At 37.0% G+C, this 18,502-nt stretch overlaps 1 protein-coding gene across 2 annotated transcripts in view; it reads right to left on the bottom strand.

Annotated features, from left to right (window-relative positions):
- Nucleotides 1-18,502, bottom strand: part of ARHGAP15 (Rho GTPase activating protein 15) — a 611,397-nt gene that overhangs the window by 505,073 nt on the left and 87,822 nt on the right. For both annotated transcript variants that reach the window (XM_042994393.1, XM_007086400.3), the window contains 2 exons: nt 16,590-16,651; nt 7,712-7,799 (listed from right to left, as the gene is read on the bottom strand). In XM_042994393.1, the coding sequence (XP_042850327.1) occupies nt 7,712-7,799; nt 16,590-16,651 (150 nt within the window). The remainder of the gene's footprint in view (nt 1-7,711; nt 7,800-16,589; nt 16,652-18,502) is intronic.

Raw genomic sequence — 18,502 nt, 5'->3', positions numbered from 1 at the left:
ATTTTATCATTGGTTACTCCCTTATTTCCACAGAAAATGTCCTTTTCACCCCATTTTGCCTCAAAATCCTATTCATCCTTCAAAAACATGCCCAACTCTCACTTCCTTGACAGATATATTTAGAATCTTTTCCAGTTGGAAGCAATCTCTCTTTTCTGAGTTACTATAAAATTAACTCATGCCTCTATTCATGCTATTTTTGAGCAACTATCCATGTCCATTTTTTTACTACAATTACTCGATTTATGGGCATACTTTCTATTTGTTTCTAGATCCTCAAGGGAAAGATCTGATTCTGATTCATTTTTGTATGTTTCATAACACCTAGCATAGTGGCTTAAACATCAAGGATTCTCAGTGATTTTGTAGAATGAACAGTGGAGAGATATATAGGCTGAGCATTACTTGGAAGAAGCATTTCCCTGAGCAAGGATTATCTATAGCTAGACCTATGGTTCCCCACCATGGTTTTTAAATATTTTTACCATTTTAGTTATGTTTTATTGTAATAAACCTACATACAATTTCTGTCTCCTCTATCAGACTATAAGCACCTTAAGTGCAGCAATCATGTATTACTCATCTGATATCTCTAGGGTTTAAAAACACGTTGTGTGATACCTGTTAGGAGTTGTTAATTCTTTGTAGAATAAATAAATGAATTTGTGCTCTATATTAGAAAGCTTTTTTTTCCTCATGAGGCAGTCTATCATATATATATGTATATTTAGCCAGGAATATGTATTTGTCACATTCCATGGCTAGAGTCAGGTTCCAGTCCATATCAAGCAGAAGCTCTTAAATCACAAAGCACAGCAGGTACCTAGGTGGCAAATTGTACTTGAAGTGCTGGAACTGACTGAAATACTTCAGTGACTCTAAAATAGATAAGTGTACCGAAACATGCAAGGGGTGTGAGTCCAGTCCTCAGAGGATAAATCAAACTGACAGTTCCTGTTTCTTTGGGACTTCTTTAAACAGATAAAGCAAATAATAAAGATGTCTTTTGAGGCAATTTTTTTTTTCTCTTGGACTAAATGGGATGAAGCTATGATCCTAGAAGAATGAACTTCTTCTCTTGCCTTTTTCCGTGATAGACCTTGTCCTTTTAAGACACATAACACTTGGATCATACTTCTGTTCAGTATGTGTTTATTAAAAGATCTGTTATTCTAGGGTGAAGGTATCTGGAAAACACTGACACACCTTCTTAGAGATGTGCCCCTGTAGCAAATCCCCAGCCCTTGGTATGGTTCTTAATCCTTTTTTTCCAACAAAAATAAAAACAACAAAACAAAACAAACAAACAAACAAGAAAACCAAAATCTCATTTCTCTTTTTAGCACACAGACCTTGACGATTCTCAGTTTCATGTCATCGTTCATATTTTTTAATTCCCTGGAATTCCCTGCCCACAAATTTCCACATATTGAAATTATAACCATCCTTCAAGGCCCAATTCAAATCTTTCACAGATGTGAGCTCTCCCTCCTTTAAATCTCAGAAAAACTCTTTTATGTTTCTTATTTCATCTCACCCTATTTTTTGGCAGAGATGCTATAAAGCAAAGACTATATCTTGATTATATCTCTATGCCTTATATGTAGCCCTAATGAGCAAGCTGTTCATTGTAGGATTTCAATACATATTCTTATGAAGTCTTTTCCTACCAGGCTTATATAAATAGCACAAACTTGATTAACCAAATGCATATTTAAGTGAAAGTGAGGTAGATTGTAAATGAGAAACTAAGCTATTTAGATCAACTTTCCACTGAAAACAATGAAAAATGCTGGATAAAATATTTCTGTTTAAAATCACCTTTAAAAAATTGAAAGGTTGATAAGATAGTGGTAAACTGCTAGGGTAATTATTTTTGGAAAATGGGAATCTGAACACAGAGAGGCAAGCTGAACATCAGATCAACATAACTGCTCTTTGCCTGAGGGCATTTGCTTATACTGTACATTTGACCTTTGGTCAATTGACTCCACAGAATAATGGAAAAGGTGCTGCCTGCGGTCTTATGAAAGAATAAAGGAGAAACAATATTAAATTTGTTCCCTTTCTCCAATTTAAGGGATTATAAAGAAAACTGTCTTTGTAGATGAGCAATGTGACAGAATTAAAAAAAAAAAAAGGAAGAATGAAAAATAATTCTGTCCCTGAGAAGTAGCATAGTTGTAACTCTCCTATTATGTGTACAGATTTTGAGTTTTAAACTGTTAACTTAGATTGAGCTAATCAATCACTGGGAGGTCCCAGACCCTTTGAGAAAAATGCAAAATATTCTGGAGCAGGACACATTTATCCCAGGACTAAATGATTAGCACACAGTCAAAAATAACCAGACACACAAGGAAACAGCAACGGAATGAGAAGCAGCAGAAACAGACTGATGCAGACTTCAGATGTTAAATCACAAGACATATAAAACAACCATGCCTTTTAATTTTAACAAAATAAAAGGGAGCCTGAAAAATATCTGCAGATGACAACTGTAACAAATGACATAGTAAACAAAAAAGCTTTCTCTAGAAATAAAAATTATAATAATTGAAATAAAGATGTTTATCAAAAAAAGGTGATTGGATTAAAGAATCAGAAAATAAATCAAAGGAAGTGGTTTGAAATGCAGTTCAGAAAGACAAAAAGATTAAAAATAGAATGTAAAATGTAGAAAATAGAGTAGGAAGCCTCTAAATGTAGGTTTAACTAGAGGCATAGAAAAATATAAGAGAAAATATTTTTAGAAAGCTTCACTTGAAAATAATAGCTGATAATTTTCTAAAATATATTAATGATACTTAAAAACAACTTCAAGAGGCTCAACAATCCATACAGGAAGAATAAAACTGTGGAAAAACAAAGGTAATAATAAAAATATCATGAATAGCCAGATAGCTGCAGTTAGACTAAGGTAACTTCTTGATCACAATAATAGATGACAGAAAAGGTTGGAATAACAACTTTATGTGCTAAAAGAAAATAACTACCAAATCAAAACTCTATATCCAGAGAGAATGTATATATTACCAGAATGAGGGAGAAATAGGAACATTTGAAACAAGCAAACACTGCGACAGGTTGTTATTACAAGACCCTTTCTACAGGGATTTCTCAGAATATAGGGTTATCCTAGAAGGAAGGTGAAAGATGAAGGAAGAAGTAAATGGCAAGGAACATGGCAAATATTGGGCAAATATAAACCAACATTGACTCTATAAAAATAATAATATCTGGTGGTGTTAAAAAAACAAAACAAAACAAAATAAAGAATTAAAATACCAGACAACAATAGCATATGTGTTGAGAAGAGGATAGGTGTGTTAAAATATTCTAAGCTAGGGGCACCTGGTTGGCTCAGTCCATGAATCATCCAACTCTTGATTTTGGCTCGGGTCATGATCTCACCATTCATGAGTTTGAGCCCCACCTTGAGCTCAAGTCAGGATCTCAACAGTTCATGGTTCAAGCCCCCTGTGGGGCTCTGCTCTGACTGCATGGAGCCTACCTGCAATTCTTTGTCTCCCTCTCTCTGTCCCTCCCATGTTCATGATCTGTCTTTCTCTCCCTCTGTCTCTCTCTCTCAAAAATAAATAAACGTTAAAAAATAAATAAAAATATACTAAGGTAATATTTTGGAAGACGATAAAGGATTTGATTAGCTTTAGTCTTTGCTAGGTATCAATGATGCAATCCTAGGCAAGCCACTAGCAAAACAGAAACAAAGTGCAAAGTACATCACTCTGATCAGTGCAAAAAAACAAAAAATAAAAATAAAAAAAAGAAAGAAAAAGCATGACATATTTAGAGAAAAAGGCAAGAAACAAAAAAGGCATATACTGTGATTCCATTTATGTAAATTCAAAACCAGACAAAGTAAACCACATTTCTTAAGGGCTATATATACAGCTGGTACAGGTGGGGAAATAATGAAAAATTATTTAATAATAGCTAAAATGCAGTTTAACTCTGTAGGAAGGGAAGAGGTTGGGTGACATAGAGATAAATGGCAGGGGGTGGGGCTTCTGTAGGGCGGAAAGAGTCCATGTCTTCATTTGAGTGAAGGTTATGTAGGAGTTTGATTAACTTTTAAAATGTGTGTATATATATATATATATATATATATATATATATATATATATATGTATGTTATACATTCCACTAAAAGTGGTTTCTGTAGTATTTTCCAATGACAATAGTTAACAAATTTAAGGCAAGTTACAAAGCAGAATATATATATAAAAAAATCTATGAGAATATGAGCATCATCCTCTTCTTCATAATCCAGGAAATCCGGATGTAGGGACACCAGTGGTTTTCAAATGCTCTGGCTCACAGGAGGGCTGGCCAGTCTTGACCAAACTTTCTCTGGTCAGAGATGAAGTGAACAAAACACAGACAGTGTATATAGACATAGAAGAAGGGTAGTTTCCCATTTTGGTAAAGACTGTATTTCATTCTGAGGTTTTTTTTTCCTCCCTCGATTTGGGATTAGGATATTTTTTGATGCCCTTTCTACTAGAAAGTGACAGTGGTAGTTAAGCGCTAGATTACTCTTTAATGTCCTTATTAAAAACAAACAAACAAAACAGAATAAGTCAGTCCTCTTTTTCCTTGAACAGGTCACTGAGGACCCAGAACCTATGAATCTCTAATTTACACACACCAGTGAAATGATTCTGTGTCTACTTCCAGGAAAAGGCTGCTTTTGATACAAATCTGAGCTGGTTATAGACTGAAAGAACCTCAGCAAGAAAGAGAGTCAAACATGGACTGTGGGATCAGGCATGCTTTATGACACGCTGTATTAAATGTGAAAGTCACAGGGAAAGAGCCACTGGAGGAAGGTGAGGGCCCCAGGAAAATACATATGGTCATGCAAGAGGTAACACCTAGAGCCCCAAATGGAGGAATGGCTTCTCTTTCAGAATTATCGGTGATCAGACACACCATTTACACCACCTAGGGATACATAGTTCCTTTTTTGGAGACTGTACATGCTGATGGTCCTTGAGTTAATGTCATTATTTTCTCTTCTATACATGTCCGTATCAGTTCAAGCACAAAATCCATACGATGTAAAAATATGGTAAAATTATATTATGTCCTGTATTATGTACTATAGAATATATATATTTTAATAGAGTATACTATATTAGACAATAACAATTAATTGATAGCTACTATTAATCTTTTCTTTGGTTAAGTAATTCCATTCCCTTTTAATTCTGTTGGCAGATATCACTATCCCCATTTTACAGATGAGGACTCTGAAGTGCAAAGAAGTCGACTGACTTTGTCAGCTCCTAAGCAGCAAGACTGGAATGAAGTCCGCTGTGGTTGAACTTCAAAGCCCTGCTCCTAGCTACTTTGCTGCTTTGTCTTACCACTGCATTAACATTCAAAGATCATTCCTATAAAGATTAAAATGCCATTTACTCTCTTAAACCACATTCTGCACTCACTCAGTCTGTTTCTACTGACCCCTTGGAGGAAAGGACAGACTTTTTCCCAGAAGCACAATGAACAATACCAGGACATGTGTAAGGGGGTGCAAGGAAAATTCAGAAATTTGAGCGTAAATCTCTTTCAAAATGAAACCACAGCATCTTTAATCAAGGCCTGGCAATCATCATATCGTTTCTCTGAGACTGGAATTGGTAAATGTGGGCTATCCCACTAGGCCTTTAATACTTGGTTAGAAATGTATCCAAGAAGTTGACTAGCACGACAATTCATGCAGTACAAACATTAATCTGTAATTCTCTTCCCCGTTACCACAAAACACAGTTAGTTCCTGCCCTGAATTCACTTTGAAGACGAGTGCCTGGGAGAAACCATAAGAGCATTGAAAATGGGGCCAGAAGTAAGAAATAGGGGCTGCCAAAAAATGTTAACGAACGTCTTCTAAAAGTAAAATCTATTGTCAGATTACAACTCTGAAGGTTGAACTGGAGGCATGCAATCGATTAGCGATTAGCGAGCTGACTTGAAAAGTTTTCTTTCACCTGTATAAAATTAAGTAGCTGATAATTATATTTCCTGGTACTGGTACAAGGAGATTAAAATATAAGATAAAAATAAACCAAAGCTTTAATGTGGAATCTAATCTAATCTCTCCCATCATCCCAGAACATTCACATAAACTCCGGCTCAGGTGGAATTCTTCTCACCCAGCAGGACGAAGATAATCTCGGCAGCTCAACCTGCCAGACAAGTGACTTTCCTCCCTTCCTGACTCCCCCCTTAGAACTCATTCAAAGGGAAGACAAAGTCCCTGTGAGTGGATAGGAGGTGTTTTGTGCCTGACCTTTAGGGGTACTTTATTTTTCTTAAAAAGATTATCTCAACCTTACTGTAGGTCCCAAATAAAAACAAAACAAAAGCCTAGAACAAATTTCTGAGACAGTTTAAATTAAAAACACAAATGACCGAGATACATTTTTAATTTATTTATAATTAGTTTACAGATTGGACCGCACCAAGACTCCAAAACCAGCAGGCCACTTGGGGATAAAGACTATTGCGATTATCAGGGACAAGCCAAATGCTACCTTTTGCTCTTCTATTTAAAAACAAACAAACATCTCCTAGCAAATGATTTTCTATTTCCTATTTAAAGAGGATTACATAGCAAACAAGACTAGTGGCTGGAAAGCAAAGAACTTTCCAGCGTTTTATTACCTGCCAAATACAAATTAGTTCATTGCGGTTGACTCCTGCCAGGCGACCCCTCTCTCTGCCACCCATCAGGCCGATGGGGTATGGCAGGTTTGTTCCTGCCCTGCATCCTTCCTAATCGGGAGGCTGTGAGACATGCTGCTTGCCCACCGTCTCCCGTATCACATGGCAGCTCTGGTGTGTGGACAGCAAGGTTGTGAGCTTGAATTGCCCCAGTGACTCACTCAGAATTGCTCCTACTCACTGTCACTATCGAATTGCCATGGGCATATGGGAGGCCCTCCTCCAGGTACAATAAAGAAACCCTACAAATTTCACTTTGTAATAACTACGGGTTACAGAAATTGTATTAGCTCCATTAGATGGAGTCAGAAATATTCAGAAAGGTTAGCTGGATATAGTGAATGTCGCAGTTAGACTAAGATAAAAAATCACTTTGTTAACTTAGAGTGTTTCCTCATTGGTAACACCCTATATTAAGGTGCCATTTATAAACAGTTTACTATTATTTATTAATGTATGAAGCACTTTACAGCATGCTAGATAACAACTTAAATTCATGTATTAAAGATGCACATACATGGTTTAATAGGATTTACGTCTTATAATATTCTTTAAAACAGCTTCCCATAGTCTCATCCGTTAAGCATTTATTACTAATGCATTTTATAACATACTTTATAATACATTATTTGAGCAAGTAGCTGCATTTAGTGATCATTTCATAAATAAGAATAAAGCATTTATAAATGGCACCTTAATTTAAAGTGTTACCTTCACATTACTAGATAGCTGTTCACCATCCATCTCATTTTGTGATTATTCTCCAAATGCACCACTTAATAAAACAGACACTAAGTTCTATTTTCCCTTCATCTGATTAAAAGTTTATTGAGTCATTTCCTCCATCTGCTTTCAGTTGTTGGGAGCTTGGAGGCTCTAGTGTGATTTCTGATGAAACCAAACTTTTAATTCAATAACATTTCTGTGACGATGATAATAGCAGAAACAGAGAGCTACCTACCATGTTAGCCAGAGCCTGCTGCTTCGATTCTTTGTAAAATTCAATTTTTCGACTAGAAAGAACGATCCAGGAAGTAGACCAGTTTTTCCTTAGGAAAATAAAAAAGGATAAAAAAGCATTATCATTTGAAGAAATCCTTCACAGATATTATATAAGCAACATTTGGAATGCGTAGAGACTGCATTTTTAATTAGTCTTCATAAAAGTCTTTTCTTTATTAAAATCTATAGGTGGTACGGAATTTGGGTAATAATAAGGACCTTCTGTAATTTTTAAAAATCATGGCATTTATAGTAAACATTTTTCAATTTGAATTTCCTCCCAAATTCTTTTTCAAGTACTAAAACTCCAATATTTGTGTATCCATGTCCCCCTTCACAGTCTTTGTTTCCACAGCAAGCTAAAAATAGCAGGGTAAAAACAGAAATCAGAACCCCTGCCTTTATTGTTACTTCTCCTCATTGCTTCAGTATATTTCAGAATCTGAAAAACTAACCAGCTAATGTGTCACTACCTACTTCAAAATATTCTTTTAATGTTGAATCTCACTGGAAATCAAAGAAATGCAAATAAAAAGAGTGAAATGCTTTTTCCTTCCTTGACAATCAATTTGGCAAGAATTAGAAGAAATAATACCAAGGGTTACTGAGAGTGTGGAGAAATGGATTCTCCCATACAATTCTGATAGGAGGGCACCCAAGCATATTTTTCTGGAGTGAATTTGGCAATATGTTTTATTTAAGTTTATTTATTTTGAGAAAGAGAGAGAGAGAGAGTGGGGCAAGGGACAGAGAGAGAGGGAGCCCAAGCAGGCTCCACACTGTCAGCACCAAGCCCAAGGCAGAGCTCAAACCCAAGAACTGTGAGATCATGACCTGAGCTGAAATCGAGTGGGAGGCTTAACTGACTGAGCCACCCAGGCACCCCGGCAATATGTTTGTTTTTTTTAAATCTTTTGAAATGTGTTTGTCTTTTGACTAAACAAGTCCATTCCTATGAATTTAAGTTTATACTAAAGAAGTCATCTCATAAGTGGGTAAGGCTGTGTGCACAAGAATAAAGTGTGCCCCATTATTTCTTAATTCTGCACCTAAAATATATTTAAAAAGATTAGTTGCATAAATTGCATATAATAGATTCCTATAATGGAAAATGAATCCTATGCTGTAAAAGAATACTGATATGGGAAGGTTTTAACAAAGATCATAATACAATATATAGTTTATAACACCATACTGTGTATTTGCCTAAGACTGTATTCCCTCCTCTGAGCCTCTTCTGATGATTAATTCTCATCCATCAGAAGTTAAAATATTACATCCTAAAATGCATTCCATTACTTCCTCACACAGCACTTATGATAAAAAATAATTTTTGTATATTTCACCTCCATTCCCACCATTCTAAAAAAAGCCTCAAAATGATAGAAAGTATTTCATGCTTATGGAAGTATCCCCAAGTGGCCAGCACAGTGACTTGAACAGAGGAGTCACCACCTACATATTTGCTGAACTTATGCACAGGGAGGAAAAGCTGGAAATAACAATAGCTAAATCAGGTGGTAAAATCACTGCTTTTGATTTTCCTTTGTATTTCTTGGTGTTTATCAAACATCCTGCACTGAACATGTATTACTTCAGTAATTATATGTGTGCATTTGTGTCATGAAGAATGCCCTTTTTTAGATAGTAAAATATGAAGGAAGTTAATATACTTAAGTTTCTATCTGTTCTATCACTTGCTGCAGTTTGCTTTGTTTTAACACTCATTTCAAAAGAACTGAATTCGTTTTATGAAAGTGGTAGAAAATAAGTTTATAGAGAGACTTTATTCAAGTCAATAGAAACCTACACAAAAATATGTTTAAAATGACCATTCACGATCTTTGTGTAATTTATTTCCACTTGCTTCTTAGAATTTAGGGGTTTGATTGAAAGGACAGCTTTGAATTCAGTAAAGTTAATATTTACACCAAGGTTAGATTGCTCTTACATGCCTGAACTTTCTTAACCATACACCATTGTGTTAAAAAAAAAAAAAAAAGAAAGAAATGATAAACAGAAACAAAACAAACAATATGTATTTTCTAACATGAAAATATGAACATTTATGTTCTTGGACCCACTTGTCTTCAAATGGGTCTACCATTTCAACCAAACAATGAAAAAGGGGACACACGCACACACACAAACACACAGAAAGCCACAAAGACTTTTCCCCTTTTTTCCCCTAAAACCCAATTCTCCTTTTGGGTTCCAGTAGCAGCAAAATGGAGTGGGGCAGCCATAGCCTTGTCTCTATGCAGGTCATAATATTAGATGACCCCATAAAGAGAAAAGAAAAACATTGGAAGGACTGCTGGCCTACACCAGGCATCTTTTATCTCTACCCCTTATTTTGACAGTATGTGATCAGGGAATATGGAACACCCTCAGACTGATGGAACCCATATTTAACCTGCCTGTTATATTTCCCACTATATTTTTCATCTCATGGCAGGGAGATACTATACCTTATTTGTTTCCAGTCTATAGCAAGCCCTGGATAAATGGTTCTGATTTGAATCTGTTTCAGATGTTGATCGTTTACAGAATGTGTTGGCATTACTCTTCCCTTCCTTAAACTCAGAACTGGAACTGGTTAGAAATGAAGTTGCATGAAATTCAATTATCTCACGGTTCTCTGTTAGAACTTTGAACTGTTATGAAATGTTCCCTGGTCGGTGAATCTGATGAACAAGTCTGGAAGGGTAAGAACTGCAGGTCTTGGAACCTTGGTGCTATGAGTTGCCCTGACACTTTCGTTTTGAATTTATAAATTACAATGTGTCTATGGTATTAGAAGAAAAGTGAAGATTGTTTCAATTTGCTTAATTTTATTTCAAAAGGAAGAAGAAATGCTGTTGTCAACCTTTTAGATGCCCCCATATCATTTCAGTTTTTTTCCAGTATCTCTTTAAAATAAAAATTAGCATAAATTATTTTGAGTACCTACTAAAGTTTGATTGCCTAGTAGAGGTTGAGTTTCACAAAAAAGATAATGAAGATACTAATATGTCCATTTATTAATATAGAGAATGAGGATCAGAGAGTTTAGGTAACTCACTTAAGGCCACTTAGATTTAGAGTCAAACCCAGTTTCTCTGATTTGAAGCCTGTAATCTATTCACTAATTTATGCTGTCTTTTTTTTTAAGGATTAAGCATTACTAACTTGGTTAAGAAGATTGTCAATGTCAGATTTCACCACGGTTTTGTTTGAAATGCTCACATTGTGACACCTAGTGTGCATAGCCTGTGACAAAATAGGAGCCATGTAGTCTCCCTCATGAACTACTTTACCTGACCCTAATTGGAAGGACAGAGCACAGACCTGCCACTTCCAAACTCTCTCCTTCCCTTAGAAGTTGCATTGGTTTAAAGGATGGACCATTCAACTCCTCAAAAGAAGCTGGAAGCAGGGCACCTAACAGTGGCATCTGTGTCTTTTCTGCTGGGGAATTATTCTGGTCTGTGATGAGCAGACTCATCTGTACTCTGTGAAGACCAAAAAACAGGAAGTGAGTCAAAGCCTCCAGTCTAGGAGTGGCTGACAATTCACATAAGGGGCACACCTTTTAACCTCTAACTTAAGTTGGAACCTGACTCTATGAATGAGGTACTCTGGGGACTTGACCATTTTCCTTACAATATCTGGTCCATACCCCATCTGGTAGCTTTGGCCTCTGCTGCCCGTAATTCTCAGGATATCAGTTGAAGAGCTTTCTCACCTCATGACTGTAACACAGGAGCCACTTGGACGGCATTGTCAGCTCTGGAGAGAGTCGTGAAAAGAGTCAAGTGGCAAACTTTTGCCCTGGCTTGAACTTTTAATGCTTTCTCTATGCAATCAAATGCTTATAGGTTCTATTGTTCAGTGTATTGACAGACAACTCAGGAAGCAAGTTACTCCTGCAAACTTTGAGGGCTTAGCCAGAACAGGTGAGTCTTGCAGTGTCTGATGAGACTTTTAAAATAGACCCTTTAAGGATGAAACAGTTTTCAAAATGGAGAGAAAGTCCTTCTACTCCCCCATCTCCTCCAGAGAGACAAGACATCATCCCTAACCTTTTACAGCTTTTCCACTTCTGCGCACATTATCCGACATTTGGTAGGTGTTTATTAAAGGTTTTTGAGCAAAAGAATACATATGGACTCTCAAATTTCAGGAAGGTCACACATCTAGATTTTTCCTGCTCAATGTGTGCTGTTATTCACTAACAAGGTCTACAAAAGCACCACCCTCCTGTATTTCTCTTCTCTGTTCCTTAGTTTCCTAGCGTTTTGATGTCTTTCCTAGCATTAAAGAAACAACAATAACAACTATTTAAAGATTCTGGTTTACTATATATTTTTTTCTAATTTATAATTCTACTGGAAATACTTGAACTTTCCCTAGAGGTCTTTCTGACTTGCAGAGGTGTGTCGATAAGATGAGCTATTATTATGCATGCATTGTCCCCACTCTGTGCTAGGTATCACACCTGGTATTTTGTTGTATGTGTTGAGTAATTAAATCACAAGGTCAGTCACTAGTATCCATTGAACATCCACCACACAACTGTCACAATTCCAAGAACTGAATATATAAAGGCCACAGGGGTGCCTGTGTTGGCTCTGTCGATTGACCGTCTGACTCTTGATTGCAGCTCAGATCATGATCTCACAGCTCGTGGGTTTAAGCCCCACATCGGGCTCTGCACTGACAGCCATGAGCTGTTATGAAATGTTCTCTCTCCCTCTCTCTCTCCCCCTCCCCTGCTTGCGTGCGCTCTCTCTCTCTTTCAAAATAAATAAATAAACTTTGAATACATAAAGGCAAATAAGAGACACCTCAAGGGGAGGTCTCAGGGGGAGACAGGCAATAAACATGGAAACAAAGCCTCCACATGGCACTGGGAGGTGGGTGATACCCCCATATTACAGATGAGGACACTGAAGATTAGTGAGTCTGCATCCAACCCAAAGGTATAGAAGTTATAAATATGGGATTCGAGCCAAGTGTCTCAGACCTTGAAGGCCCCATTCACTGTGCTGTCTCAGTGGTCTCTAGAGCAGGTGTCATGCAGCTCTCCATTAGTCATTCTGAGCATGTCTGTGGAGAGCCTCATAATAGGCTCTGAGAAAGGAAGGAAAAGAACTTTCGTCAAACAAGTACTTAAATGTATTTCTCTCTGGAGTGAAGGCCACTTCTTAGCCTGACCTGGGATGTTGCGGGTCCTTTATTCCCTACCTTCCCATGATGGCTAGCAGGTAAATTTATCCATTGTTGGGAGCCAATTAGTGCCTCATGATTCACCATCTTAACTGGAAGGGCATTCTTTTCTATGTCTCCACACAGAGGTACAAAACAAAAAACAGAAAAACAAAAACCCAACCTATTAGATATGGACTTCAGGTTAAGGAAGACACATAGCTCAGGAAATACTCAACCTCAGTAAGTCAAAGGTCCTAGGAATAGGTGGACAGTCTCCCCACAAATGTACGGAGAACAATCAGGGGAGGGACTGATATGGATACTAGTGATTCAGTGCAGGAGACAGATTGTGACTCAAGAAATGCAAGTATTTATGTTTATTTTCTTTTGACAAAAGCACAAATCATGCCAAAGGTGGGGAGAGGTGCTTACCACAATTACAAGGAGGAAGAACTAAATTTGAATGACAATTATTTACATGTATGTAATTGGTGCGACATTTTATACAAGTGAGACATTTTACAAAATTTTCCTAGAACAAATCCTCAGTTGTGAAAGGACGCGAGGCAGAGGCAGGGCAGAGCTGGCGGTGAAATCCCCCAAAACCCAAAAACAGCACAGGCATCAGCGTGGCAGAAAACTCTTTGCATTCTACAAAATGGACACCGGGTGGCAGCACATAATAACAGCAACTTTGTAACTGCTTATCTGAAGAAGGCTGGATAGTGCTTAAAATATTTATTACCATTGCAAGACTTTGTTAGCCTGAGCTCAGGTTTAACACATTCATTTGTTTTATATCTTACACTCACTTCTCCTATGCCTCCTTTAGGTAATGACAGATGGCCAACCAAAAGTCAGAGGAAAATATACATGAGATAGCTTCATAAATTTCAGACTCTCTGTGGGCCACATGCCTTTTTATCTGACTTGGTCCCACTGGATTTGACATGATTCCCCACAGTGGCAGGAATGAAAGTGATTTATGCCAGTATCCCTGACCATCCGTAAAATCCCTTGGTCGCTGTTAAATGTTCTTATTCATTCTCAAACTGGTAGGTTAGGAAATTATTTCTTCTCTCTCATAGTCTAAGTTCTTGTACATCGCCACTGGTAAAAGTAGGCCAAAGAAACACAGATGTATAAACATGCACATCTTTGTCAGTATTACAAGAAATGTGAAATCTTGATATATTCGAAGAGTTATCAGATGTTAGAAATTACAGCATAGAGTGGAAATTTTAAAACTAAAGCAAACTTTTACAAATTAACTTCTGTATTCTGTACTATCCAAATCTTCCCTCCAGTCCTCACTACTGAACTTAAAAAGACAATTCAGCCTGGAAGAATTTATGGGGATCCTGAGCAGAAAGTGGTAAAGAACAAATAAGTTCACATTAGCAGGGTACTTTAGCATCATGTTCTAAAGACTCTTGTGAGAAACAATTGTTCAAGAAAAAAAAAAGTTAGGGGTCTTGCCCAGAATGATGATAATAAAAGGCCACACACTGAAGAGTAAAATCAACTCAGTTCAGTGCACCTGATGCTAAAAAAAAAAGAAAGAAACTGAAATGTATATAACTTTAAATGAAAAAAAGCTGAAAGAATGCATAATTGTATGCAAACTGGTTGAAACAACAATAAAACAGAGCACAAGCTAATGTTTATATGAATTTAAACTAGAACACAAAAATGATTTGCAAACTGATTAAAGTAACAACAAATGAAACGAATATAAAATGATATGTACACTGATTGAAACTGACTAAAAAAATGTATTCACAGGAATTGGTTAGGGAAAGGGCCTTATTCTGCCCCTCTGCATTTTCTTGACACCATCTTATAAGAAAAAAATTTTATCAGGACAGTTTATGGGCAAAAACACTATGAAACCATTCTGGTGGGACATCATCTTTATTTTCTGGAATTCCTTTCATTGGTGTCTCCTCCTTTTCCATGCATGAGGCTTGAGGGAAAGTTCTCACCTCCTCTCCCCCACCAAGCCCCAGTGAAAGCTAAAGTGATAACTTAGACGAGGCCTTGGGTCCTTTTCTGTCCTTCCTTTGGGCTTTGTGCGCACATAACTGGTAAGGTAAGAAAGGGTCTTGATTATTCACCTTGGAAAGAGCCATTGCTGCCCTCAGCACTACTCCCATGAGCTGGTGTCACCGGGAGTGAGGTCCAAGGAAAAGGAGGACACAAGGATTAATCAGTCAAAGCCAAAAACTCCTCCTGTCACCCTTTGACAATACAACTCCCTAAGCCAGATTATCCACTGAGGTAGGGACAAGACCAGTGTCTTAAAGCAGCCTTGAGCCTTGCATTTGACTCTGTCTCCTACTCATGTTTCTCCTGGACTCTTCAAGGGGATGTGGCTGCAGGGTTACTGCAGAGAAACAGTGTAAAAGAGGGTTCAAGGCCCTCTTTACTGTCTGAGAATAAAACACAATATAAGAAAAAAAAAGCCTGTTCTTTAAAATTGAAATAGCTATTTTAAGCAGTAGTAGAATTACGGATGATTATTTTCTCCAGTTTTACTCCTTTTAAATAAACATATACATACTCCATTACAGGCAGCAAAAAAAGCATACTTCATGGTCTAATGTTGGCCAGAATGCTGTCCTAGTAATGAATTGCATGATACAATTAACAAATGTCCCATTGTGTAGCTAATTAGTACATTCACCCTTTATGGTTTAATAATATAGTCATAAGTAAATGCTTTGTCTCCCAATTTGAGCACCTTCTACATATCTTTGTAGCTTGCATATCACCTAGCACAAAGCTCAGTATGTAACAGCACCTATATGAGAAATAGGAAAAATTCTAAAATGGAAATGATTATTTCTAAGTATCCCACACACAGAGAATGTCTAGCATCTTTCTCTACCTTTCTATCAACATTATTTTTTTCCTTCAAGGCTTTTGTTGTTGTTGCATGGGAAATTCTTATTTCCTTTTTCTAATTTCTCTCACCTTACTCTGTGTTCATTTCACCTCCAAATGTGGCAACATTCAACTTTTTATTTGGCAGGTGACTTTATTTTCCTTTTTATCTTTCTCAAATGAATTTTATCTGAGTAGTAAATGTCCTTCAAATCCTCCATTCTTCAAAAATTATGCTCCCGACATATTGTAGGGAGATTTTTATATACTGCAAAAAGAGTACACTCATACCTTCATCTGTTAAAGCCAAAATCAAGACTCATTATCTTATTTATTTGCATTTTTTTTAAGATTCAAGATCCAGGGGTGCCTGGGTGGCTCAGTCGGTTAAGTGTCCAACTCTTGATTTTGGCTCAGGTCATGAGCTTTCAATTCATGAGATCAAGCCCCGCGTCTCTCTCTCCCTGCCCCTGCCCTGCTCTCAAAATAAATAAATAAACTTAAAAGAAAAAAAATTTTCAAGTTCCAGAAGGACAAGAGCACTTCATTTAATATTATGTGCAATGATATTGAAGGTAGTGCTTTATTAGAAAACTGTAATTACATTAAAATAATAGTGTTTATCATAGTGATAGCAGAGGGGAATATCCTGGTATTGTACCATAGGGCCTTCCTTTCTAAACAACAGCAGTGACACAAGTTGAGGAGATGGGGAACTATCACAGTTATGTAAAAGTGAATTAAGTAACCTTTATTACCTTAGTTTCTTTCCTCCATCTGCAATTTTAGCTTTTTGAAGATAACCTTCTTTTTCAACCATCTGCAAAAAGAAAGCATATATTAAAACTGTGTCAAACTCCTATGCATTATTATTTTGAGTGAACCTATGCTCTCCAACAGTCATTGCAGTGATGGAAGTTTCCAGTCATAGAACTTCATTAATAATGCATATATAGCTTATGGGAAGTGCCTGCAAGATCATAGTCATTACAAGCCGTTAAATATCCAAAAGAAAGATTACAAAGAATAATGTGAATGATTTAATAGATGGCACTACACCTTTACTCACTTTTCTTTCAGGGCATTGAAGTCCCTTGCTACAAAGTTGATTAAAAATGGTAAAACAAAAACAAATTTAATGCTTTTCTTAATTTAATGATCATCCTTAGAAAAGGTCCTTTCCACACCTAATCCTCACTACCTCATGTATCTGCTGAGGCCAGGAAGTGAAAAGAATTCAGTGGAACCAAGTAACTGAGCCAGTTGAACTATGAAAGGGCATTTAAAACAGTGATATTTCATGCATTTCCTTCGGTCACTAAGAAACACTGTAGTAGCACTATTTCATTATCTTCTTCCATAATGTGGGTTTGCTTCCTTTCCCGTTTGTACTTATTGGCTTTCATTGTTAATACAGCTGCAAGTTTCTTAAAGAAGTTTCAACAATTTGTTATAACTTCATAGAGGTTTTTGTGGAGTTCTAGGGTAAATAAATATACAATGCTAATTGTGATGTGTTAACTCCCAGCAAAGTCTATAGTAGCCATTTTAATTTCTGAGCACCTCATCACCTTGTTCCTCTGTCAGTCCCACACACCCTTATCTCAAGTCCTTATCCTGTGTTCCATCTTTTCACACTAGATGAATTGACAACAACCTTCTCCCCCACACTATATGCTAGAAGCTTCTAGAAGGCACCTGCCTAACATCAAAGGACCACACTCCCTCAGTTCCACCCTTTCCCCCTGACTGTAGTACTCCACCCCACCATGTCTCCATCTCATAAACTCCTAAATGCATTAAATCTACTTTAAAATTCAATTTATCTGTGTATTGTTATAAGATCCTTCCAAGATTCCTCTGTAATCTCTCTTAGGTGTCCCTGCCCTGAATCCCCATTTTCATTCTGCCATTATCACTATAACAGCACTTATTGGGTCATAGTGTAGTTGTCCATTTACAGAGGTCCCCCCTGAGCTGCAGGGGATATACACCAAGACCCCCAGTAGATGCCTGAAATCATGGATCACACCGAACTGTATATATACTATGTTCTTTCCTATACATCCATATCTGAGATAAGGTTGAACTTATAAATTAGGCATAATAAAATTAACAACAGCTAATAATAAAATAAAATAATTATTATACTAATATACCATAATAAAAGTTATACGAACGTAGTCTATCTCTCAAAACATCCTATTGAGCTGTACTCATCCTTCTTGTGATGAGGTGAGATGACAAAATGCCTACATGATGAGATGAAATGAGATGAATGATGTGGGCACTGTGACATAGCGTTGGGCTACTATTGACCTTCTAATGGTATGTACATCTGAAGGAGGATAACCTACTTCTGGATTCTATGGACCATGGGGAACCAGAACCGTGGAAAACGAAACTGTGAACTATGGGGACTACTGTATGTGGTGGTACCTGCACCTGTGCTGTGACTCTGCCTTTCACTCCTGGATTCCCAGCACCTATAGTACTTGCTGATACCAATAATCACAATTATAAATGTTGTTTAAACAAATTAGTGGATGCATGAGTGACTATTCTAATGTTTTTGTTAATCTTTATAGAATAGTGAAAAAGCCAAAACATCCATCTGCATACGTCAGGTGAAAGGAAGGGATACTTGGGGATAAATGAATTGTCCCAAACC

Source organism: Panthera tigris, chromosome C1 (assembly GCF_018350195.1).
Source record: "Panthera tigris isolate Pti1 chromosome C1, P.tigris_Pti1_mat1.1, whole genome shotgun sequence".
Taxonomy (NCBI): Eukaryota; Metazoa; Chordata; class Mammalia; order Carnivora; family Felidae; genus Panthera; species Panthera tigris.
Note: the sequence above shows the minus strand (reverse complement) of the source record. Positions and strands in the feature narration are given on the sequence as shown.